This window comes from Esox lucius, chromosome 19 (genome assembly GCF_011004845.1).
Source record: "Esox lucius isolate fEsoLuc1 chromosome 19, fEsoLuc1.pri, whole genome shotgun sequence".
Classification (NCBI taxonomy): Eukaryota; Metazoa; Chordata; class Actinopteri; order Esociformes; family Esocidae; genus Esox; species Esox lucius.
In genome coordinates this window covers 3,423,363-3,448,574 of record NC_047587.1, presented here as the reverse complement: position 1 = coordinate 3,448,574, position 25,212 = coordinate 3,423,363, and the positions used below count along the sequence as shown (strand labels likewise).

Here is a 25,212-nt window from a genome sequence, read left to right as displayed (position 1 = left end):
TTTTGTCAAGATCAAATAAACCAAACGGCTCTAATGTTCTGCATAAAAACCTACAAACTTTGTTAGACATCCTATCCGACAGTCAAAGAAAAATATGAAGTATAAAAAAAGTGTTTCTGTTTTTTTCCAGTTAAAATGATTCCAATGACTGGGAAGATACCAGTGATCACAGGTATGTTATATATAAGATATTTTCACACTGACTACACTAATAAACATTGATAAACACAGCAAACACTGTTGCTTTAGTCAGAAATAATCTTAATACTCCTTCGCCCTTTCAGTTGGTGTGAGTCAATCCCACAACAGGCAGGTCTGCAGCACGTGGGGTAACTACCACTACAAAACCTACGATGGGGACTTCTTCCAGCTGCCCTACACCTGTAACTACGTGTTGACTTCGCTATGCAAAAGCAGAAGTGGCTACGAGGAGTTCAACATTCAGCTGCAGCGTGAAGAGGTGGACGGTCAGGCCACCATCAAGAAGATCTCTCTGAAGCTGGATGGGACCTTCGTGGAGCTGACTCAAAGTAGCATCAATGTCAATGGGAAACAGTGAGTTGTAATTTAATGATTTAACCAGGTAATTCATATTAGGTAGTTGGGTTGGACAGCCACATAACACAGTCCTAGAGAGTAAATGTTAACTCTATCAACGCTTAGTAGTCAGTATCCGTAGGGAAAAAGGGTTGGTTTACAAAAACAGGAAAGTTTCCTAGAATTTTCAGCAGACGTTTGACATTTAGATCAGTTGAAAGGAAGGGAGGGATTCTGGGGATGAGAAGCATGTTCTGTGGGTTCTTTAAATGATTGTTTAGACTAGGGTAATGTAATTTCCCCTCTGATGGATACTTCATTGTGTTGTCCCCCATAGGGTCACGTTACCATTTGGTCAGTTTAATATCTTCATGGAGAGGACCAACTCCTATGTGAAGATCACAGCCAAGCTGGGTTTAGTCATCATGTGGAACAAATATGATGGCCTTTCGGTATGTGTTCTATCCACTAAATCTGTTGGATGTGCAGTAGATTTTCCAGTAGGTCTTTATTGACAGATCTCAACAATGAATTCCCTCGGATTCAGTTTTCAATAATTTGTTATTTTAACTAGCCATTTCTAAATGGGGCTATACGTTCCCATTATATTTCCCGCTACAGTGGACAAAAACACAATTACCAGTAGGCCTAGAAATAAAGAATTCATGCCACAAAATCTGGTTCTTTGAAAATGTAACGCTTCTGTTCCTCACTTTTGGAAAGGAAAGGTGCAGTGGTCTCTAAATCTTTTCCAGAGCTGTATATATAGGGATGGCCAGTATTTATGATACATGTATTTAAAATACATATTTCAAATTTAAAATAGGATTTTGTCATTTGTATGTGATAGGGTTGATGAAAATAGCTTCATATCTTTTATCAAAATATGTGAGGGTTTTGTTTTTTGTAGTTTAAAAATACTGTGAAATACTTTGTGAGAAGTCTACGTGACGTGAAGGGACAGATCAAATAGACTGATAGATGGAATCAACTGAATCAATGTACTGGTGAAGGGATGGATCAAATAGGCCGATAGATTTGCGAAGTCATTTCTCCCCTGTAAAGGTATTTGTAGTATTTTTTATACAGTAATTTATTTTGATACACGGTGTGGCTGCTGTATTTTGTAGTTTATTTTTATACACTTAAAATTAAGGTATTTGGTATCTGATTTTAAAATACATTTTGATGTATTATTGCCCATCTCTGCATGTGTGTATACACAGCGCCAGAAAAAAATTAAGAGACCACTGCACCTTTTTCTTTCCTTTCCATATATGTGTATGTGTGTATATATATACACCAGTTCAAGACACTGTGAACTGGATACAAATCTGTTGAACTGGATACAAATAAATAGAAAGAGACCAAGTGCTTACCATAAATATGGGATAACAATGAACTGAATGTTTTTATGCATGTGGATGAAAACATTGACTGTTGGAAAAAATATGTGGTGTGTACATTGAATGTGGGTAAATATATGTGGTGTGTACATTGAATGTGGGTAAATATATATGGTGTGTACATTGAATGTGGGTAAATATATATGGTGTGTACATTGAATGTAGGTAAATATATATGGTGTGTACATTGAATGTGGGTAAATATATGTGGTGTGTACATTGAATGTGGGAAAATATGTGGTGTGTACATTGAATGTGGGTAAATATATGTGGTGTGTACATTGAATGTGGGTAAATATATATGGTGTGTACAGTGATTGTGGATGTGTTAATGTAATAGAGAGTGTGTGTGTCAATGGTGAATGTGTGTTAATATGTGCCAGACTGAGCTGGGGTTGGTGTTTTATGGGAAAGTATACAAACATGCTCTGTGGTCCAGATGAGAGTTTGTGCAAATAAGTAGGTAGTCTGATGGCCCAGGGGTCTTTTGTGTTAAATCAACAGTAATGCAAACGTCCCAAATAACTGCAAAAGTATTATATTGTAGCACATAAAGTGCCTATACACACACCCAGCCTCAAACCCCAAAAGGTAAGCAACCACAACATTTTGAAGCATTATTGTGGTCTTAACTTTATATGCCCTGCTGTAGGCCATATTTGTTGGTACTGTACTTTAATCCACAGTCATTTTCCATTTGCTCTGTAGGTGGAGTTAGACTCAAAGTTCCAGAATCAGACCTGTGGGCTATGTGGAGACTTCAATGGAGTTCAGCTTTACGACGAGTTCATTGTGAATGGTAAACAAAATCAGAACAGGTCTTAGGGATGCTAACTATGCTCCTGTACTGCTAATGAATATGTGGTTTCAGTCATTGTGAATGGTAAACAAAATCTGAAAAAGTCTCATGATAGAATATTAGTATACTCTTGTAGTGCTCAGTACAGCTCAAACGTGTTTATAAAGGCCACATTTTAGTTAAACCATTTATTGGAGGAAAACTATACACAGCAATGTAAATACAATGTCTTGGTATCTGGTGTAACTCACAGCAATCAGAATATTTTGTACCTTTTATCAGTTAACAGGATGGTCATCATTAATTAATAATCCTGAATTGTGAATTGGACATAATGAAATTAAGAGGAGGGGAATTCATAACAGTGAATGTTTAAAATAGCACCATTTTAAATTTAAAAAGGATAGAGGAATAAACAAAAATATCAAATGTGCAGTTGTTTATTTCTGATATTGAGGTTTGATTGAAAAATAATAATAATCCATCATAAATTAAATGTTACCTTGATTTATATTTTGTGAACCAAAAGGAGCAGTTCCTTTTACTATTTAAAGCCTCCGTAATTTCCTCAAGTTGTAGGGTGTCCCAAAATGTAAACCACTGCCACTCCTGAAGTCATTCTCAAGGTTGTGTTAGCAATACATGACAATGGATGGTGGAGTGTGGTAATGGATGGTGGAGTGTGGTAATGGATGGTGGAGTGTGGTAATGGATGGGCCTGGCCATGTGTCTGTGGTAGAGTGTGGTAATGGATGGGCCTGGCCATGTGTCTGTGGTAGAGTGTGGTAATGGATGGACCTGGCCATGTGTCTGTGGTAGAGTGTGGTAATGGATGGACCTGGCCATGTGTCTGTGGTAGAGTGTGGTAATGGATGGGCCTGGCCATGTGTCTGTGGTAGAGTGTGGTAATGGATGGGCCTGGCCATGTGTCTGTGGTAGAGTGTGGTAATGGATGGGCCTGGCCATGTGTCTGTGGTAGAGTGTGGTAATGGATGGGCCTGGCCATGTGTCTGTGGTAGAGTGTGGTAATGGATGGGCCTGGCCATGTGTCTGTGGTAGAGTGTGGTAATGGATGGTGGAGTGTGGTAATGGATGGGCCTGGCCATGTGTCCGTGGTAGAGTGTGGTAATGGATGGGCCAGGCCATTTGTCTGTGATAGAGTGTGGTAATGGTGTGATTTGGCCTGGGGGCTTCTACTGGCCAAGATGAGGTCTCAGCTATCCAGGGTTTGTAATTGTCCTTGGTCACTGATCACAATACTCATTTTGACCAACCCATTGTAGAAATAGTCCTTATATCAAACATGCAAAGAAAATTACAAATAAAACAAAGTGTACTTTCCCACAGGATTTCAAATGAAGACAATTGACTATGGTGAGCTTTCGAAGATGAATGGCCCTACAGAAACTTGCATAGAAGTCCCACTTCAGGCTGAAAATTGTGAAGAACAGGTATTGTCTGAAAGCTGTAGCTCAACCATTCACTGCTTTAAAAACTTTATTTTAAGATAATAGAATAAAAGTTTCACATACCAACATCCTCATTGCTCACATTATACAATCAATTCTTCTCTTCCTCCTTCGTGGTCCTCCCCTTTCAGAGGACAGCGTGTGAGGAGTTTCTCACCAGTTCAGCCTTCAGTAGCTGTGAGGACCTGATTTCCACGGACTCCTTCGTCGAGGCTTGCATGGCAGACATGTGTCACTGTGGTAACAGCAACAACAGCGAGTCCTGCATGTGCCAAACCATTTCAGAGTATTCCCGCCAGTGTGCTCACGCAGGGGGCGTGCCCCAGAAGTGGAGGACAGACCAGTTCTGCTGTAAGGAAATCTTTTACATTTCCTTTTATAATTTTATATTGGTCTGTCTGTTTGTCTTGCTGCACTTCACTGTTTGGAATATGTTAAAAAAAAAGATCCTTCCGTAGACTCAGAATTAGATATAGATGAGATGGCTGGTAAAGACTTCTTTCTCTCTCTCTCTCTGTCTGTCTGTCTGTCTGTGTTGAGCAGTGGAGACGTGTCCTTTGAACATGAAGTACCAGGAGTGTGGAAGCCCCTGTATTGATACCTGCTCCAACCCACAGGCGAACCAGCATTGTGAGGAACACTGCAGTGATGGATGCTTCTGTCCTGCTGGTACAGTACACTCACTGGTTCACTGGGGGAAGCACATCATATTTCCACTTAATAGCCCTCTAAGTTGTTTTAAAAAATAAAGATAAAAATGCTAACTTTGCACTATGCCTACTGACCATGCCTGCTGTCCATGCCTACTGACCATGCCTACTGTCCATGCCTACTGACCATGCCTACTGTCCATGCTTACTGTCCATGCCTACTGTCCATGCTTACTGTCCATGCCTACTGACCGTGTATACTGACCGTGCCTACTGACCATGCCTACTGTCCATGCTTACTGTCCATGCCTACTGACCATGCCTACTGTCCATGCTTACTGTCCATGCCTACTGTCCATGCTTACTGTCCATGCCTACTGACCATGCCTACTGTCCATGCCTAATGTCCATGCCTACTGACCATGCCTACTGACCATGCCTACTGACCATGCCTACTATTTTAAAACAGGAAGAGTCAATACAACAGGAGTAATTGGCTAATTAAACAAATTATTATTTGTGGTCTCAGTTCATCATCAACCAAGTACAGACCTGAAGGAGGAACCTTACTAGAACATTAAAGATCATCATGATTTTATCCAGAACCTACTATGTATAGTAATTTGGCTAATAAACTAGGCAACATTTGTCAATTTTCGTTTTTAATAAACTGAAATTGGCAAACATTCAAAATGTTTTTTTTGCCTGCCTAATAAGAAAAGTGACAAAATGTATTTAAACCTGGCTCTACAATTGTACGCTACAGCATAGCTGGCCTTGGCACCAGTAGATACGTTTTTTGTCATAATAAAGAAGTTAAAACAAAGCAACTTTTATCACACCTTCATAAAATGTTGGGGTAGTGTATTTAAGGGGTAGTGTATTTAAGGGGTAGTGTATTTAAGGGGTAGTGTATTTAAGGGGTAGTGTATTTAAGGGGTAGTGTATTTAAGGGGTAGTGTATTTAAGGGGTAGTGTATCATCCCTGGGATCATGCCATGTTTCTTCTTTTATTTGTGATTAAATGTTGTTTCTATAAGTTGGAGTTTGTGAAAATATTAAGACAAATATATTCACAAGAAAAGTATTTAATGTCATTTCTGCTATGGTGATTGAATGTATTTATTGCCTCTTTCCTAGGAACTGTGTTTGATGACATTAATCAGAGTGGCTGTGTAGCTGTGGACCAGTGCTCTTGTCTCCACAACGGAATGTCTTACAAGCCTGGAGATACATACTCTAGAACATGCCAAGAATGGTAAGCATTGCTTTATATTTACATACACTGAATGATTGTGTTTGTGTGGCTGTAGACTTTACTGACTGATTCTCTCTGCTAGTACCTGCAAGGATGGCCAGTGGAACTGTGTAGGTCTGGACTGTCCAGGTACCTGCTCCATAGAGGGAGGTTCCCACATCACCACCTACGACGGGAAAGCCTACACCTTCCATGGAGACTGCTCCTATGTCCTGTCCAAGGTGGGACATTTGAAATATAATTTTGTTGGCTTATACATCACTAATAGAATTAGACTAACACCAACACAACTCAATGTTTAGCAACTAGTTCTAAGGGCTTTTGGCTAAAATGTCCTGGTACTTAAATATATCTACTTTTTTTTCTACATTTTTTGTCTCTCTGAGTTTAAGGTTGCTTTAAATTACTCAATATACACTCTACACAGTGCCGGAAAAAATTAAGAGACCACTGCACCTTTTTCTTTCCTTTCCAAAAAAGTTGAAAAGGAAAGTTTTGACTGACGAACAGAAGGTTTCAAATTGAGAGACCACTGCAAATTGAAAACACTTTTCGACTCTTTTGGAAAGGAAAGAAAAAGGTGCAGTGGTCTCTTAATTTTTTCCGGAGGTGTATTCTGTACTTGCACTTAAAGTTTTGACAGGGACTCAAGTTTAAGTTTAAGTGCTCAGTCATAGGCGCGTGAGAAGAGAAGTGTTTTTAACCTGGATATAGAGATTGAAGAGAAGCGGTCCGAGAACTGATCCCTGTGGAACTCCGCATGTCATAGCCACCCTATCAGATTTATGATTACCAATGGTGACAAAGTAACTCCGGCCATCTAGATAAGATCTGAACCAATCAAGGACTTTCCCAGCGAGTCCTATCCAATTTACCAGCCTATCTATAAGTGTTCTATGATCTACAGTATCAAATGCTTCACTGAGATCTAATAGAACCAGAATTGTTATTTTATCAGAATCAGTATTCAGGCGTATATCATTAAAAACTTGAATCAGGGCCGTTTCAGTACTGTGGTGAGGTCGGAAACCTGAAGGAAATTTGTCTAAGAGACCGCTTGAGGTCACAAAATTGTATGCAGGTCTATAGTTGTTCATTATAGATGCATCCAGTGTTCTCTTTTTTAATGGGGGCTTAATGGCAGCTGTTTTTAGAGACATTGGGAAAATGCCTGATTGCAGAGAGCTATTAAGTATTTGCTGTAGGTCCATTGTTATACAGTTAAATTCTTTAAAGAAAAAGTCTGATGGCAGTGTGTCGAGACAGCAAGTGGAAGCTTTAAGATGTCGAACTGTTTCTTCAAGGGATTTTTGATCAATTGTATTAAAATGCGACATAATAACCAAGTTATGTCTTGGTGGTCGTGGTGACGGTACGGAGTCCTTGTTACAATGTAGTTCTGATGTTCCGTCTAATACTTGTAATTTATTCATTAAAGAAACACGCAAACTCATTACATTTTACAGTGGACATGAATTCTGATGCTATCTGCTTTATTGGGTTTGTAAGCTTGTCGACCATGACAAATAGAGTGCGGGTATTATTGATATTCTTGTTGATCATTCCAGATAAATGTTGCTGTCTGGCCCTGCGTAACTCATTGTTGAAGCTACCAAGGCTTTGTTTATAGATGTCATAGTGAATTTGAAGTTTAGTTTTCCTCCACTTACGTTCTGCTTTCCTACATTCTCTTTTCAGGGCGTTTACCATCATGGTGGTTCTCCATGGTGTTTCTGTTTGCTCATAGTTTTCTTTACCTTTACCGGTGCAACACGATCCATGATATTCAATATTTTGGCATTAAGATATCCAGGAGTGCATCAACTGACTCAGCACTTATTGTTGGAGAGATAGCTATGGCTTCAATAAACTGAGCATTGGTACCCTCATTAGTGTACTTTTTCTTAACAGAAACAGAGTTTACTGGAACATTTGGGGTGATAAGTAAATCAAAAAAGACACAGAAATGATCAGACAGAGCCAAGTCTTTAACCATGACAGAGGAAATATCGAGACCTTTAGAGATAACCAGATCTAGAATGTGGCCTTGAGTGTGTGTACGCTCTTTCACATGTTGAGTGAGATCAAAAGTGTCAAGTATTGCAAAAAGTTTTTTGGCATTATTGTCTGTATTACTATCTCTGTGGATGTTAAAATTATAATCAACTGATATAAGAGAGAGTAGTTCAGCAAAATCATCAATAACATTTGCAGAATATCATGGAGGTCTGTAAATGGTTATAAACAACATAAATGGTTACATTTCAAAATAAATGTAATTACCTACTGTATTTTCTGTGCACTTAAATGTGTCTTTGAATAGGGTAGCCACTCCTCCTCCTTTCCTACCATTTCGACACATTCATATAGCCAAATTTTTTGAGTGCTGTCTCGTTAAGAATTGCAGCACTAGAATCGTCTGTTAGCCAGGTTTCAGTGAGAATTATAAAATCAAGGTTGTAGGATACTATAATGTAATTTACCAATAATGATTTGTTGGCGAGAGATCTGATACTAAGTAAACCCAGTTTAATAGATATAATAGGGGTTCCTGGACTAGTAGGTTGACGTGTTACAGTTAACAGATTAGACAAGTTTATGGGTTGCATACTCACGGTTCCTTCTATTTCTAATCAACACAGGAATAGAGATAATGGGGTCCTAGCTTGTACTCAAAACTGTCGGCATTGCTATTTTCACAATAGCAGGGACCCGAAGCACATCACCGAGAATATTCTGTGCTCTGTGGAAATAAAGGACAAATCAAATAAATAAAGGACACATTTTTTTTGATAAAAAATGAATAACTTTACTGTCCTTAACTTATTATTCTCCCCAGCAAATCTATGGGAGTGTTTTCACTGTCCTGGGTGACATAGAGAAATGTGGGACAACAAACACTGAGACCTGCCTAAAGGGTGTAACCCTGGTGATTCCACAGTCCAAGGTAAGGTTGCGCATGGCCAATGACACACCCACCTGATAGTGTTTTATCAAGACATCAACATTAAACCATTTCAAATAGGTTTGCCATTGACTCCTGTCACCATTTCACACCAGAATTGGGGTCAAGGACATTTCAATTCCAGTCAATTCAGTAAAGAACACTGAAACTACAATTCCATTTAATTGAAATAAGAGTCTTGTTGACTTTTTTATTTTACTGGAACTTAAATGGAATTAACCCCCATTTTGCGTCACACTTCTTACCACCTGGAGTCTCACATTTAATTTAAATTGCAGATGATCGTCATTGAGGCCAGTGGAACCGTCAGTATGGACAAAATGTTATCAACGTTGCCCATCGTCATGGGTGAGTTGCTGGCTCATGGCTACTCAAGAATATTGATGTGTGTTGTCTGGTTTTGGTTTAGTGTTTTGGTTTAGTGTATTGTTGAATAGCGTAGTGGTCAGAGACGTGGACTACAGAACAACAGGTTCCGCGTTCGACACCCGTCTCAGTCAAAACACATAGCGCCTTAGGATCTGTTCAGGACAGACAAACTTTGTTGGGTAAACCTTCTGTAGCTATGTTATAGGAAGCCTAAAATATAAAATTTCTGGTGGATTTTAGGAATAGTTCAGGATAGACAAACACTTCAACGGCTACACGATTCTCTCCTCTTTTTCACTTGACGAAAAGTCAGTTATTGTCACCTATATTGATAGATACCGTATCAATGTAATTCACAAATGGCTAAATAGCTGTTGAAACGGCCAGTGGCAGAAGAGGATTTGTTCAGGATAGACAAAAACCTCACTGGCTACAACCTTTAGTTGCAGAGCTACATTATAGGAAGCCTAAAATAAAACACTTTGCTGTTATATTACGACTATTTTTAGTGGATTTTCATATTATGCATTAGAATTTGTTCAGGATAGACTAAGACTTTGCTGGCTACACGAATCTCTCGTCTTTTCACTTAACGAAAAAGTCAGTTATCATCACCTATATTGATACTTATTGTATCAATGCTATTTGTGGTGGAGGTAAACTTAATCAGAAACTTTAGTCAGTTTAATACAACACTTAATGGTGTCTAGCTAAATATTCAAATTGTGTGATGTTACTATGTGACAAAATTATACAATGTCAAGAGGCTATACTGATGCCCAGTGAATGTACAGCTCTGAGGCATAGTGGTTAAAGACACAGCCTCTCACATGGCCAGGGAGGGCAACAACAATCGTCTGATTTTATTGTGGCCCGGCTGAACTTGCCTGGTTCCTTGTTTATACTATTCTCATGCATTCCATATACATTTTCTATGTTTTGTTTTTTATTTTCCTGTGCATTTTCAATCATAGTAAGATGTGTATGTATTTAATGGAAAGGAGTTACACATAACCATCCAGATTGTAAAGGTTTTTTGTCTACCAGATAGTGACTACTGTAGACATTTGGTTTATTTTCCACAGAGAATGTAACGATCTTCAAGCCCTCTACGTTTTACATCGTTGTGCAGACCTCTTACGGGCTTCGTCTGGAGATCCAGTTAACACCTATAATGCAGGTGTACATCACAGCTAGCAGTTCCCTTAAAGGAAAAACCCAGGGTATGTTTCTCTAATTTAAAGGAAAAACCCAGGGTATGTTTCTTTTGAGTTCATTCACTATCCCCTGAAAGATAAATATCTTTAAGTCTATTTATATAATTAAAATTCTACTATTTTGCAGTGTAATTGGTTATCAAACTATTGATAATGTTACATGTGTCACTGTAGCACTTTTTGCGGTAATGTTTGTCAAACCTCACCTGGCAACAGGGAAGACAACTCCTGATTCCTTTCTGGCTTACCACTCCAAATAGAGTGAAATATTATTTTCTTATGTAATTACAAAACAGGTTGTCAGGAGTTCAGACAGGAAACACCACGAATGAGTTTAACCATTTATTAGAGAACGTACATGCAAGTCTTGGTGTTCTGCTCCTTTAGGGTAACTCATTGCCATCACATGATTGTGTATATGATAATACCACAATAACATACCTAGTTATTATTTATGCAATTCCCATGGCAATAAGCAAGGTATGCAGTACCGATCCCCCCCACAAGGAACAAAGAATCTAACAGGTGAAGGCAGGGGTGGTGGGGGGCATGCACCCACATGCTAGTACAAGCCCAACAACTGACTGAGTGAGTAACCTGATGGTTATATAGACAGGTTGCAATCTAACATGTGATAAGAGCGATCCTGCATCAGCTGATGCATTGCTGACCAATTACCACTCGGGTTTCCTGGCTGAACTACCCTAATTAGGCAAAAAATTATATTAATTGATAAAGTATTTACCACTTCATTATCTTATATTTATATGCTAACTTTATTTTGAAATTGTTGTAATGAGTTACTTAAACATACCATTTTGTTGTTAAACTACATTTTAAGTAAAAAAACTAATAATAATAATGGAAATACATTACTTCACTTATCATAACTACATTTTCAATGGCTATGACAAATAGAGTCAGCAGAATATCTTCCTTAAATCCTCTTGACAATTCTGAAATTCATGAAAAGCATTCATTACTTAGAATTTTACACCTGGATTTGTTAAATATAAATGAAACAAACTCTATAAACAGTTCACAAAAATATTAATGAATTGTGCATAAATGTCATACTTTGTGTTACTTTACTAATGGCCTTTTCTAAACGTGTTATAAATACCACACCTGTTTACTTTGTTTAATATATTATCTTCAATGTATCATTGATGTAAGAAAAACATGTCTGACCAAGATTAATAAGATTTGGTAAAACCTATTTAAATCTATACTCAATAATTTCCCCATAATTTAACATAACAAATCAACAATCAAACTGCGTGGTGTTTTCATCAACGTATGCTTACATAGATATGATCTTCAGATATGCAGACTATTGCATAATCAGCTTACTGAATAATCAGCCTTCTGAATAATCAGCTTTCTGAATAATCAGCTTTCTGAATAATCAGCCTACTGAATAATCAGCCTACTGCATATAGTAATACTCATTGACAATTTTAAGAACATATAGCTACTAATTTCTCAAGGGAATTTTTGTTAATCTCTTATCTGAATTAATCTGTAATTCTAACAAAGTTTTATATTTCCTATCCAGGTCTTTGCGGAGACTTTAACAGCATCCAAGCTGATGACTTCAGAACCATCAACGGACTGGTGGAAGGAACGGCTGTGACATTTGCCAACACGTGGAAGACCCAAGCAAGCTGCCCCGATGTGACCCAGAGCTTTGAGAACCCATGCTCTCTGAGTGTAGAGAATGGTACTCCTTTAACCTCTTTTAAATATACTATATCTAATGAAATCATGCCCAAACGCACGTCGGCCCAGCAGAAACAAAATGAGAATAAGATGCTGGAGTAACTTTAGGGTACTTCAGTCATAGAAAATGAGCACCGTATGTGTGCATAGATCTGAGTTTTTGTTTTGATCAAATATTATTATAATATCATTATATATATACAGTTTTATATAGTATTATAATATTTCAGCATAGTGTTATGGGCTCAACATTGTTTCTTTGTATTGCGGGTGTTTGTACGTCTGGCATTCTGATTGGACAAGTGACTCCTATTGTCTTAGTTAGGAGAGGTTTCCCTAGTGATGAAGCATCCAACAGATTGCTGTCATGGTGCTTCTGCGTTTCACCTGAGCCCCAACCTCTGTCATCTGTCATCCATAAAGTGTTGTTACTATCTCGCTGAAAATATTATAACATAATATATCCTGTCACACTGGGACATAATATATCCTGTTACACTGGGACATAATATATCCCATTAAACTAGGACATAATATATCCTGTCACACTGGGACATAATATAACCTGTCACACTGGGACATAATATATCCTGTCACACTGGGACATAATATATCCTGTTACACTGGGACATAATATATCCTGTCACACTGGGACATAATATAACCTGTCACACTGGGACATAATATATCCTGTCACACTGGGACATAATATATCCTGTTACACTGGGACATAATATATCCTGTCACACTGGGACATAATATATCCTGTCACACTGGGACATAATATATCCTGTTACACTGGGACATAATATATCCCATTAAACTAGGACATAATATATCCTGTCACACTGGGACATAATATATCCTGTCACACTGGGACATAATATATCCTGTTACTCTGGGTCATAATATATCCCATTAAACTAGGACATAATATATCCTGTCACACTGGGACATAATATAACCTGTCACACTGGGACATAATATATCCAGTTGCACTTGGACATAATATATCCTGTCACACTGGGACATAATATATCCTGTTACACTGGGACATAATATATCCTGTCACACTGGGACATAATATATCCTGTCACACTGGGACATAATATATCCAGTTGCACTTGGACATAATATTTCCCATTAAACTAGGACATAATATATCCTGTTACACTGGGAGATATTATGAATAAATAAAAATCGCCATCAGAGCCTTCAATTCCTTCTCAGGGATTTTATTTAGTAACATATACTGTAGGTATCTATTAAAAGGAACATTATTGCCTGGCCAAATTGTTTGCGGACTCTTTGCCCTGTTAAAAGCTGCTCATATGTTTTACAGAGAAATATGCCAAGCATTGGTGCTCAATGCTATCTGATGCTGCAGGAATATTTTCTGAATGCCACAGTGAGGTCCACCCAGATCCCTACCAAGCGGTAAGAAATAATAAGGATTTGCATTCATATTTAGAAAAAATATTACAAAGAAAATGATAATTCATCAACTTTTTAGTGTATGACTACATTTAACTACATTTAACTACATTTTATTAAAATGCTTTTTTGAGCAATTTTAGAAAATCAGGAATTTTTGAAAATTCATTCTGTTTCACCCATCTCATCTTTTCCCTTCTCTCCCTCATCTGTAGAATTGCAGGTATGACAGCTGTAACTGTGAGAAGACTGAGCAGTGCATGTGTGCAGCAATCTCCTCCTACGTCCACGCCTGTGCTGCTGCTGGCATCCTGCTGACAGGATGGAGAAACACCACCTGTGGTGAGAACAACATCAGAGGCTGAATTAAATACTAAAACTATGCTAAACTCACTGACGGTAAACCCAAATGAATCCCGTTCTAAAGTAAAGTCTCCCTTACATCCCAGTGTGAAAACCCTAAACCGATGTTCAATGTTGAATCTCTGATCTGTTTCTACAGGAAATTACGCTCAGTGCCCTGACACGATGGTGTATGACTACGATATGACCAGCTGTGGTCGCACCTGTCGCTCGCTAAGCCAAAAGGACTTTACCTGCCAGGTACATTTACATCACTGATTACCAAACGTTATAGGGAATTTGAATAGAATCCCTAAGAAAATCATCTTCTCTTATGAATGAGAAACCTAATAGTCTTCGACTGTTATAGAAGACAGCCTGTTAGTGGTAACGTACATATCCACAAAGCACAAGAATGACAATACAATGTGTCATTGTATGTTGGGATGTCACATTTTCAGTGTTTAGCAATTATTTATTTTTGGATTGTGTGCAGTAAAACCTGGGGAAGCCCTGATTTACATGGACATCTTATGTGCCAGTAGTGTTACACAGGCCAGTGCCAGGTTTGTTGTTTTATGATGGTCAGACTTCTTGTTTGTTATTCACAGAGAGATTGTTTGGTCATAATATGGTTTTGAACATTCGTTTTGGGGCTGAAGATTTGGTCTAAAGTGCATTACAAAGGCTTGAAAGCATCTCTAAAGAAGACAAATGATTAGTAGTTAAAGCTCTTGTCATCATATTGATGATTTTAGATGCCATATAATGTTAACTAGGTAATTAATATTGAGGGAAGTCCACAGACTTTTGTCTATGCTCTTAAAGAGAAAGGATCTTAGGGTATATTTTACTTTGAAACTGTGTGGGTTCTTCAATGAAAAATGACATAGTATACTGTGAAGGATTTATTCTTTATATGGTTCTTGTAAAAACTTAGAGGGATTCTGAAGTAGTGTAGAAAACGTTCCCATTCTTGACAGACCTTTGATAACTAATGCTAGTTAATTGCAATCTGTCAAAATACTGAGAACCTTTGCCATCTGATAATAGGATAAGGATCATGGCCACCTATTTTCTACTGAATATTAGACTACCTTAGTAATATTGTCGTGGTAAATGCTAATTAGCCCCTGATTAAAGCCTGTTTGACTCTGAGTGATGCAATTTGACACACATGCTAATGCAAGCTTATATACTCAGAGCAGTCTTATTATTGGGCTACATTCCCTGAATGTGTTCATCCATAGATGCTACATCCTGTATATGGCTGTGCCAATTGTTACCACTAGTTGGAGTTTATAAGATACGATTATAAAGTTTTAATTGATAATCATCATCATTGATGAGGATCTAAAATACACCAAACAGCATATCGAACTATAATATTTTTATTCTGTTAATAATGTGTTTATTATCGCTCTCTTGATGGTTTCACATTTGGCACACAGAATCATAGATAGCTTGGGCCTCGGTATTGCTGCTTGCAGCTTTATTAGTTGTTACTGTTACAGACGTTCCCTTTACCTCCCAGGGAATCAAACACATGTTCTGACTGAACTTCAACAGGTAGAACACGTGTCTGTGGATGGTTGTGGCTGTGCTGAGGGAACCTACATGAATGACCAGGGAAAATGCGTCCCTGCCTCAGGCTGCCCCTGCTACTATGGAGACAAGGTCCTGGACCAAGGATTTACCAGTATCAATGGGGCTGCTTGGTAAGGACTTGATCCACGATGGTATTTGTGAAAAATAATTTGTACCTGCAGTTGAATTAGTTGGCATCTGTGCAAAAATGGCTGAACATTTCTTTTGTTGATCTAAATCAGGGGGTTGACAAACTCGTACTGGGTGACACATTAAACATTCAACAGCGTCTGTTTGGCATAAATTTAGGTCCATTATCATTTTTACACAATTTTGATTTAGTGTTTTAGTCATTTAAAAGTATATAGATTTGTCCAATGTTTAAGCTTTTTTTAAATTAAATCCATCCACTGGCTGTATTGGGCCCCTGGATTGGCCCATATGTTTGGCACCCCAACTCTTCTTTAAAAAGATATAGATCTGTTGGAAAGGTTTTAGAATACGCTATCTGGTTTAGAATTAAAAAGCTACAATGCAGCTATGCCAGAACTGTTTTACATGTCTGCATTTTCATGGCGATGTATCCTGTTTTCATCTCATGCACAGAAACAAGTCATTGGCTCTAACGGTTGTAGTTCTTTATTTTGTTTAAATTCCACATTATAGAATAATAGTGAAGAGCTCAAACGTAAACAACACCTATGGAATAATGGAATAACCATTATTACACCTATGGAATAACCTTGTTAACCTTTTAACAAATCAAACTGCATTCATATTTTAAATTCTTCAAAATAGCCACTCTTTGCCTAGATCACAGATTTGCACACTCTTGGCATTCTCTCAGTGTGGAAGATTAAAAATAAATAAATAGCCTGGAATGTATAGGTTTGTCCAAACAAAATAAGGTGAATAAATGCTTAGCCCTTGGGCAAGACTGTCAATCTAAACTTCACCAGGGTGGTCATCAATAACGTCTGATTCCCTGCCTGATGCTCCGCTTTCTAGGGATGTCTCGGGAGGAGTGGGTTGTGCAAAAAACTAATTTCCATTCCAACATGAATAATTCACATGTGAGAAATGGGACAAGCCACTTATTAAATCAAAATATTTTTGATTTGTTAAAATCTTGTTTAAGCTGTTGAATGAATGGTGCAGCAAGATATTGTTTTAAATAAGAACATTTATTGGTTTGGTTTTTAGTCCCACTGGTGTTACCAGAATAAAACTCAAGGTCACACAACAAAATATTTGGTCGACAAATTGGTCACTCAGATCTCTGGTTGTGGCTGCATTGAAATATTTATCTTTGATTACTGGAAGAGGAAATGCCAAATTATGCTTAACCCCTTGTATACCTTTTTAACTAGTTCATGTAGAAATGGGATATTAAGCTGTACTGGAGAAGTAACTCCTTCATGTGAGTATTACTAAATTACAAATATAATTATTTGCCAAACACAGAAAATCTATTATTTTCTAACAAGATTTTACATTCCCAACAGAATAAAGTTGACCCCAGATATAGCCCTATAAACCTACTAAATCCTACCATTGTTCCTTTCAGCTTGTGAAAGTCCAATGGTTTTCTTCAACTGCTCCAATGCTGCACCAGGTGCCAAAGGCTCAGAGTGTCAGAAGAGCTGCCGAACAATAAACCATGACTGTGTAAGTCTGCAACAGAACAGGCCTTACAAAATGTACAAATATAATGTTTAAATCCTATCCAAGTTTATAAATAATCTGATCAATTTGAAATGGTGTAAAATAACAAAAGCCTATATTTAATGTAATATAATTGTGTTATAGTTCAGTAAAGAATGCCTGTCAGGCTGTATGTGTCCTGATGGTCTGCTGTCTGATGGGAATGGAGGATGTGTTAAGGAAGATCTTTGTCCCTGTTCTCACAATGGAGTCGACTACCAACCTGGGGAGAAAATTAAAATAAAATGCAATAACTGGTAATATTTTCTTTTTATATTTTTGTTGTTGTTCTTCAGCTCAGGGTATATAGCCATGCTGGGGGAAAAAATGTTTTTCTGTGGATAATTCAAGTCAAAATTTTCCCAAAAGTTAATTGCAATTAGGGCTGTCATGATTCATCGAGTTACTGAAAAGTCCTCAGTTAGAACTGATTGCCTCGAGGCGTCTATTAAAAAGGGATTGAGAACATTGAGGATGTTCTAACAAAAAAAAGGCAGATCCAGTCCAAAGTTTGGGATCATTTCACTCTAAAAAGTAAAGTCATGCAGTTGCATGTCGCTACTGCATGACTGAACATACGTTATACAACAATTGGAGTGGAAGCTTTCATTCACAGAGGAATCAAAATCAGACAGACCTAAGTTAGGGCGCCTGCTCATTCCCTACTCTTCCTTGCTTGAACAATGTACACTACTGTTTAAAAGTTGGGTCACTTAAAAATGTCCTTCTTTTTGAAAAAGCAGGTTTTGTCCATTAAAACTGGTCCATCAAATTGGTCTGAAATGCAGTGTAGACACTGTTAATGTTGTAAATGACTATTCTAGCTGGAAATTGCTGTTTTTCCATGGAATATCAACATAGGCGTACAGAGGCCCATTATCAGCCCCCATCATTCCTGTGTTCCAATGGTACGTTGTTCCATTGACAGGCGACTCCATGATGCTGGCCTTCTAGGCAGAGTTGTTCCATTGTCCAGTGTCTGTGTTCTATAGTCCATCTTAATGTTCTTTTTTTTGGCCAATGAGATGTGGCTTTTTCTTTGCTACTCTCCCTAGAAGGTCGCCTCTTCACTGTTGACATTGAGATCGGGGTTTTGCGGGTACTATTCAATGAAACTGCCAGTTGATGTCTTGTGAGGCGTCTGTTTCTGAAACTAGACACAGTTTTTCAGTTCTCCACCAGGGCCTCCCACTCCCTTTTCTATTCTGGTTAGAGACAGTTTGCGCTGTTATGTGAAGGGAGTAGTACACAGCGGTGTTTGAGATCTTCAGTATCTTGGCAGTTTCTTGCATGGAATAGCCTTCATTTCTCAGACCAAGAATAGATTGAATTTTCAGAAGTTTCAGAAGAAAATTCTTTGTTACTGGCCATTTTGAAATACCAAACATAATCAAAACACTTGCAATGTAGGATTTGGAACAATTAAATGAATTTTGTGCTTAATTTTAATAAAAAATATCAGTCTTTTTTTATCGAAATAACTTGATTAAGCTTCAGAATAATCGACGAAATAACTGATTACCAAAATAGTAATTAATGACAGCCCTAATTGCAATATTTTAAATGTGTTTACTTAACCGGATAAGTCAGTTAAGAACTTATTGTCATTCTCAGTTATGATTTACAATAATTATTCTATTAAATTAAATACAGGGAAACACATTAACAGATATGTTTGAAGGATTTAGCAGGTGCATTGAACAGATAGCAGCTTGTTAAGTTTGTTTATTAAGCCAACGTAAAATAGGCCAACGTTTCACAATACAATCCTGACGTGTTTGCATCCCTGTAGCACTTGCAGTGGAAGCAATTGGGATTGCACCAATAACGTGTGTCCCGGGACGTGTGCCATATATGGAGATGGTCATTACATCACATTCGATGAGAAAAGGTTTAATTTCAATGGAGACTGTGAATACACTCTAGCTCAGGTACGGCAATACTGGTCTATACTATGATTGAGAACAATACTTTTATTTACATTGTAATCCTCGGGTATACAAGACTTCAAATAATGACTTGGATTAAGTCATTAATGATAAAAGCTAAAGAATAAAAGATTTTATTTTGTGTTTAATTGAATTTATCCTGCAGGACTACTGTTCCAACAATCTAAACGGAACCTTTAGAGTGATCACACAGAACATTCCCTGTGGAACTACCGGCACAACCTGTTCCAAGGCCATCAAGCTCTTCTTGGGGGTAAGGAACACCATTAAAATGGATTAATTAAAGCAAAAAATAATTACATTCGTCATTCACCAACTCATTGATCGTTTGATTAAATTACTGATTAATTGACTAAGATAGATAACACAAGGACAATGTTAACGATATTACATTTAACTGCTGGTTGTGACTAATTACCATACAGCTCACAGCACCAATTTATATGCCCAGAGTTTATGAAAAAAAAGAGAAAAAAAGTGTTTCCCTTTCAGAGCAAAGAGATTATACTACAAGATGAAGTTGTAAAAGTGGTGAGACTGCAGGAGACCGGGATAGATGTGGACTTCAAGGTCCACACTGTTGGTCTGTACATTGTTATTGAGGCTGGAAATGGTCTGATTCTAATGTGGGATAAGAGAACAAGCCTGTTCATCAAACTCGACTCTAAATTCAAGGTGAGTGGCTAGAATTGGACCATTTAAACCTTTGATTACCTCTGTGTCAATGTTGTATTTTCATTTAAATATGTCTTTTTTATTCGACAGTAGTGTACTTACAGCACACCTTCAATTAATTTGCTAGTTCACATTAAAAACATTCTTGGGAATACAAATCAAAACGTTATCTTCTAGGGACAAGTGTGTGGTCTGTGCGGAAACTACGACGGAAATGGGAATAATGACTTCACATCCAGAAACCAGGAAGTGGTTGTGGAAGCGCTGGCATTTGGCAACAGCTGGAAAGTGTCTCCCGGTTGCCCCGACGCTGTTGACATAAGGGACCCGTGCACCGTGAGGTCATACAGGCAGTCCTGGTCTCTGAAACGCTGCAGCATCATCAAGAGTCCAGTATTCGCAGACTGCCACTCCCAGGTACAGAACCCATGACCACTAGTCTATTGAATAGTCTATACACAGTGACCACTAGTCTATTGAATAGTCTATTCACAGTGACCACTAGTCTCTTGAATTGTCTATACACACTGACCACTAGTCTCTTGAATAGTCTATACGCAGTGACCACTAGTCTCTTGAATAGTCTATACACAGTGACCACTAGTCTCTTGAATAGTCTATACACAGTGACCACTAGTCTATTGAACAGTCTATACACAGTGACCACAAGTCTCTTGAATAGTCTATACACAGTGACCACTAGTCTATTGAATAGTCTATACACAGTGACCACTAGTCTATTGAATAGTCTATACACAGTGACCACTAGTCTATTGAACAGTCTATACACAGTGACCACAAGTCTCTTGAATAGTCTATACACAGTGACCACTAGTCTATTGAATAGTCTATACACAGTGACCACTAGTCTCTTGAATAGTCTATTCACAGTGACCACTAGTCAAGATTCAGTACTTTAGTGCCAGAGTTATTACCTTCTTTTTTTATTCAAAGAAAACAAATTGAGAACATTTTCTCTTTTAATAGTGTACCCTTTAAAAAAATACACAATGATTTGTATTAATTGAACATAACATTGAACATACATTTTGCATAGCAAGCACATAGCAACACATCAAAAGCTGGTACCTTTGTTTTTAAACAACACTTCCAGCAATTACTTTAGACATTCAGCAAATACCGTTGGCATTTCTACACTGCCTATTGAAAACTCTAGATCGTTAGTAATACTCTATATCATTGGTAATACTCTAGATCATTAGTAATACTCTATATCATTGGTAATACTCTAGATCATTAGTAGTTGTCTACATTCACCTAAAAGATTATTAGGAACACCTGTTCAATTTCTCATTCATGCAATTATCATGGCAGTTGCTTCAATGCATTTAGGGGTGTGGTCCTGGTCAAGACAATCTCCTGAACTCCAAACTGAATGCCAGAATGGGAAAGAAAGGTGATTTAAGCAATTTTGAGCGTGGCATGGTTGTTGGTGCCAGACGGGCCGGTCTGAGTATTTCACAATCTGCTCAGTTACTGGGATTTTCACGCACAACCATTTCTAGGGTTTACAAAGAATGGTGTGAAAAGGGAAAAACATCCAGTATGCGGCAGTCCTGTGGGCGGAAATGCCTTGTTGATGCTAGAGGTCAGAGGAGAATGGGCCGACTGATTCAAGCTGATAGAAGAGCAACTTTGACTGAAATAACCACTCGTTACAACCGAGGTATGCAGCAAAGCATTTGTGAAGCCACAACACGCACAACCTTGAGGCGGATGGGTTACAACAGCAGAAGACCCCACCGGGTACCACTCATCTCCACTACAAATAGGAAAAAGAGGCTACAATTTGCATGAGCTCACCAAAATTGGACAGTTGAAGACTGGAAGAATGTTGCCTGGTCTGATGAGTCTCGATTTCTGTTGAGACATTCAGATGGTAGAGTCAGAATTTGGCATAAACAGAATGAGAACATGGATCCATCATGCCATCATGCCTGATGGCTACTTCCAGCAGGATAATGCACCATGTCACAAAGCTCGAATCATTTCAAATTGGTTTCTTGAACATGACAATGAGTTCACTGTACTGAAATGGCCCCCACTTTGGGATCTTCAGGATGTGGTGGAACGGGAGCTTCGTGCCCTGGATGTGCCTCCCACAAATCTCCATCAACTGCAAGATGCTATCCTATCAATATGGGCCAACATTTCTAAAGAATGCTTTCAGCACCTTGTTGAATCAATGCCATGTAGAATTAAGGTAGTTCTGAAGGCGAAAGGGGGTCAAACACAGTATTAGTATGGTGTTCCTAATAATCCTTTAGGTGAGTGTATATCATTGGCAATACTCTAGATCATTAGTAATACTCTATATAATTGATAATACTCTAGATCATTAGTAATACTCTATATCATTAGTAATACTCTATATCAATGGTAATACTCTAGATAATTGGTAATACTCTAGATCTTTGGTAATACTCTATATTATTGGTAATACTCTTGATCTCTAGTAATACTCTAGACCATTGATAATACTCTAGATCTTTGGTAATACTCTAGACCATTGGTAATACTCTAGATCATTGGTAATACTCTTCATCATTGGTAATACTCTATATTATTGGTAATGCTCTAGATCTTTGGTAATACTCTAGATCATTGGTAATACTCTACATTATTGGTAATAGTCTAGATCATTGGTAATACTCTAGATCACTGGTAATACTCTAGATCATTGGTAATACTCTAGATCATTGGTAATACTCTTCATCATTGGTAATACTCTAGACCATTGGTAATACTCTAGATCATTGGTGATACTCTTGATCTTTAGTAATACACTAGATCATTGGTAATACTCTAGATCATTGGTAATACTCTTCATCATTGGTAATACTCTAGATCATTGGTAATACTCTTCATCATTGGTAATACTCTAGACCATTGGTAATACTCTAGATCATTGGTGATACTTTTGATCTTTAGTAATACACTAGATCATTGGTAATACTCTAGATCATTGGTAATACTCTTCATCATTGGTAATACTCTAGATCATTGGTAATAATCTAGATCATTGGTAATACTCTAGATAATTGGTAATACTCAAGATGATTGGTAATACTCTAGATCATTGGTGATACTCTAGATCTTTGGTAATACTCTAGATCATTAGTAATACACTAGATCATTTATAATAAGTAATAATAAACAGATCATTGTTGATAGCACAACTGTGGTCGGTGGAACTAGCAAGTGATTGCGTTGATCAAACTAATAAATAGATATGTGTAATTGCCTGTCCCTGAAAGGTGGACCCCACCCCATATCATGATGAGTGTGTCAGGGACTCGTGTGCCTGTGACACTGGGGGAGACTGTGAGTGTTTCTGTACAGCTGTAGCAGCCTACGCCCAGGCCTGTAACGAGGTGGGGACCTGCATACGCTGGAGAACGCCAGACATCTGCCGTGAGTCATTTACTTGTTTATATAAAAGTAGATTTTTTTAGTTGGCTGAAAATTCACATACAGCTCAGTGAAAAAATTATGAGACCACTGTTTTGAGTGAGGAACAGAAGTGTTCAATTTGCGGTGGTCTCTTAATTTCAACCCTTCTGTTCCTTACTCCAAAACTTCCTTTTCAACTTTTTTGGAAAGGAAACAAAAAGGTGCAATGGTCTCTTAATGTTTTCGAGAGGCAAAATCTGAGATTTACTTGTACAAGTCTGAGTTTTCCCAGAAATCTTCTTTTCAAACCCTGGTTGAAATGTAATGGTTTTCCTTCACCAGCTCTATTCTGTGATTTCTACAACCCCGATGGGGAGTGTGAGTGGCACTATAAGCCTTGTGGTTACCCCTGTATGAAGACCTGCCAGAATCCAGAAGGAACATGCTCAAAACAGATCCCTGCACTGGAAGGTAACTGATATTTCCTTAACATCTCATTCAGACCCTTCACATTCCAAATGATTAAAGAAATGTACATTATGGAATATACAATGGCATAGCACATTTTGTCTTAATTTGTGTCCTGTATTACATTTGCTGTTTGCCTCCAAAGGTTGCTATCCAAAATGCCCTTCGGACCAGCCTTATTTGGAAGAAAGCACTATGAAATGTGTCACTGAGCCAGAGTGTGGTTGCTATGATGGAAAAGGAAATCATTACAAGGATCAGGAGGTTATGCCTTCTGACAAGAACTGTTATACATGGTATGTTTCTATGTTAACATTTTATTATACAAATATACAGTATCTTTCATAGTATTTAACGGTTTGTATCAGACATATTTCTGGTCCATGTCATCACACTGCATACGGTGGTTATTCCACCATTTCACTTATTTAACTTTCTTATTGTGACCATATAAATTAAGCGTCTTTGGGTCATTGAAAAGCGCTATATAAATCCCATGTATTATTATTATTATTATTATAAATATTAGCACTTTCAAATCGCAATGAATAGTTGTTAATATTTTACTTATTCATCAATAAGGTTGGCAAGCAGCCTGGTAATTTTTTGTAATAGAAACAAAAACGTGTGAAATGGAAAAAAGGTAATCACCCACATAATTTTTCTTACTGAATAACCTCTTTTTCTCAAGTCGCTGCTCATCAACTAAAACCATTTGCACCCCCGACAAGAACGGTAAGGATTTTCATTTTCAGTAGAGAGGTAATACATCCTTCAACATCAGCCTACATTAACAAGATGGTATCGTGTCAAGATGATCACATGATAATAACTTAAAATCATATTGCAGCTTGCAAGTGTTTCCACAAGGGCACAACATACCCATATGGAGCGACCGTGCATACAGTTAACGGGGATGGGACCTGTACTAATGGCACCTGCACAGAAAACGGAATCACTGACTTCATTACCTACAGCTGTGGTTGCTTTTATAACGGAACAACCTACCCAGTTGGAGCGACCGTGCATACAGTTAACAGGGATGGGACCTGTAGTAATGGCACCTGCACAGAAACCGGAATCACTGACTTCATTACCTACAGCTGTGGTTGCTTTTATAACGGAACAACCTACCCAGTTGGAGCGACCGTGCATACAGTTAACGGGGATGGGACCTGTAGTAATGGCACCTGCACAGAAAACGGAATCACTGACTTCATTACCTACAGCTGTGGTTGCTTTTATAA

The 25,212-nt window shown here is 38.0% G+C and overlaps 1 protein-coding gene and 1 long non-coding RNA gene across 2 annotated transcripts; both read left to right on the top strand.

Moving 5' to 3' along the window:
* Positions 1 to 135: 135 nt before the first annotated feature.
* Positions 136 to 25,212, top strand: LOC105008729 (mucin-5AC-like). Its single transcript, XM_034288163.1, has 28 exons — positions 136 to 172; positions 285 to 555; positions 875 to 989; positions 2,652 to 2,735; positions 4,343 to 4,562; positions 4,755 to 4,880; positions 6,002 to 6,119; positions 6,202 to 6,340; positions 8,959 to 9,066; positions 9,363 to 9,432; positions 10,539 to 10,676; positions 12,229 to 12,393; positions 13,735 to 13,829; positions 14,042 to 14,168; positions 14,329 to 14,429; positions 17,079 to 17,175; positions 17,323 to 17,423; positions 17,565 to 17,716; positions 19,252 to 19,390; positions 19,554 to 19,661; positions 19,901 to 20,083; positions 20,261 to 20,500; positions 23,362 to 23,518; positions 23,840 to 23,968; positions 24,111 to 24,261; positions 24,657 to 24,700; positions 24,816 to 24,988; positions 25,195 to 25,212. Exons 1-28 carry the CDS (start codon positions 136 to 138, stop codon positions 25,210 to 25,212), a joined length of 3,606 nt encoding a protein of 1,201 aa, XP_034144054.1.
* Positions 2,715 to 4,425, top strand: LOC117593332. The gene is made up of 3 exons (XR_004574775.1): positions 2,715 to 2,742; positions 4,090 to 4,193; positions 4,343 to 4,425. It is a non-coding gene; the product is annotated as an uncharacterized LOC117593332 (long non-coding RNA).

Coding starts and splice junctions, on each gene's coding strand:
- LOC105008729 (XM_034288163.1), top strand. CDS start 136: ATGATTCCAATGACTGGGAAGATACCAGTGATCACAG. Junction 9,067..9,362: donor TGGTGATTCCACAGTCCAAG/GTAAGGTTGCGC, acceptor TTTAAATTGCAG/ATGATCGTCATTGAGGCCAG. Junction 24,262..24,656: donor GACAAGAACTGTTATACATG/GTATGTTTCTAT, acceptor CTTTTTCTCAAG/TCGCTGCTCATCAACTAAAA.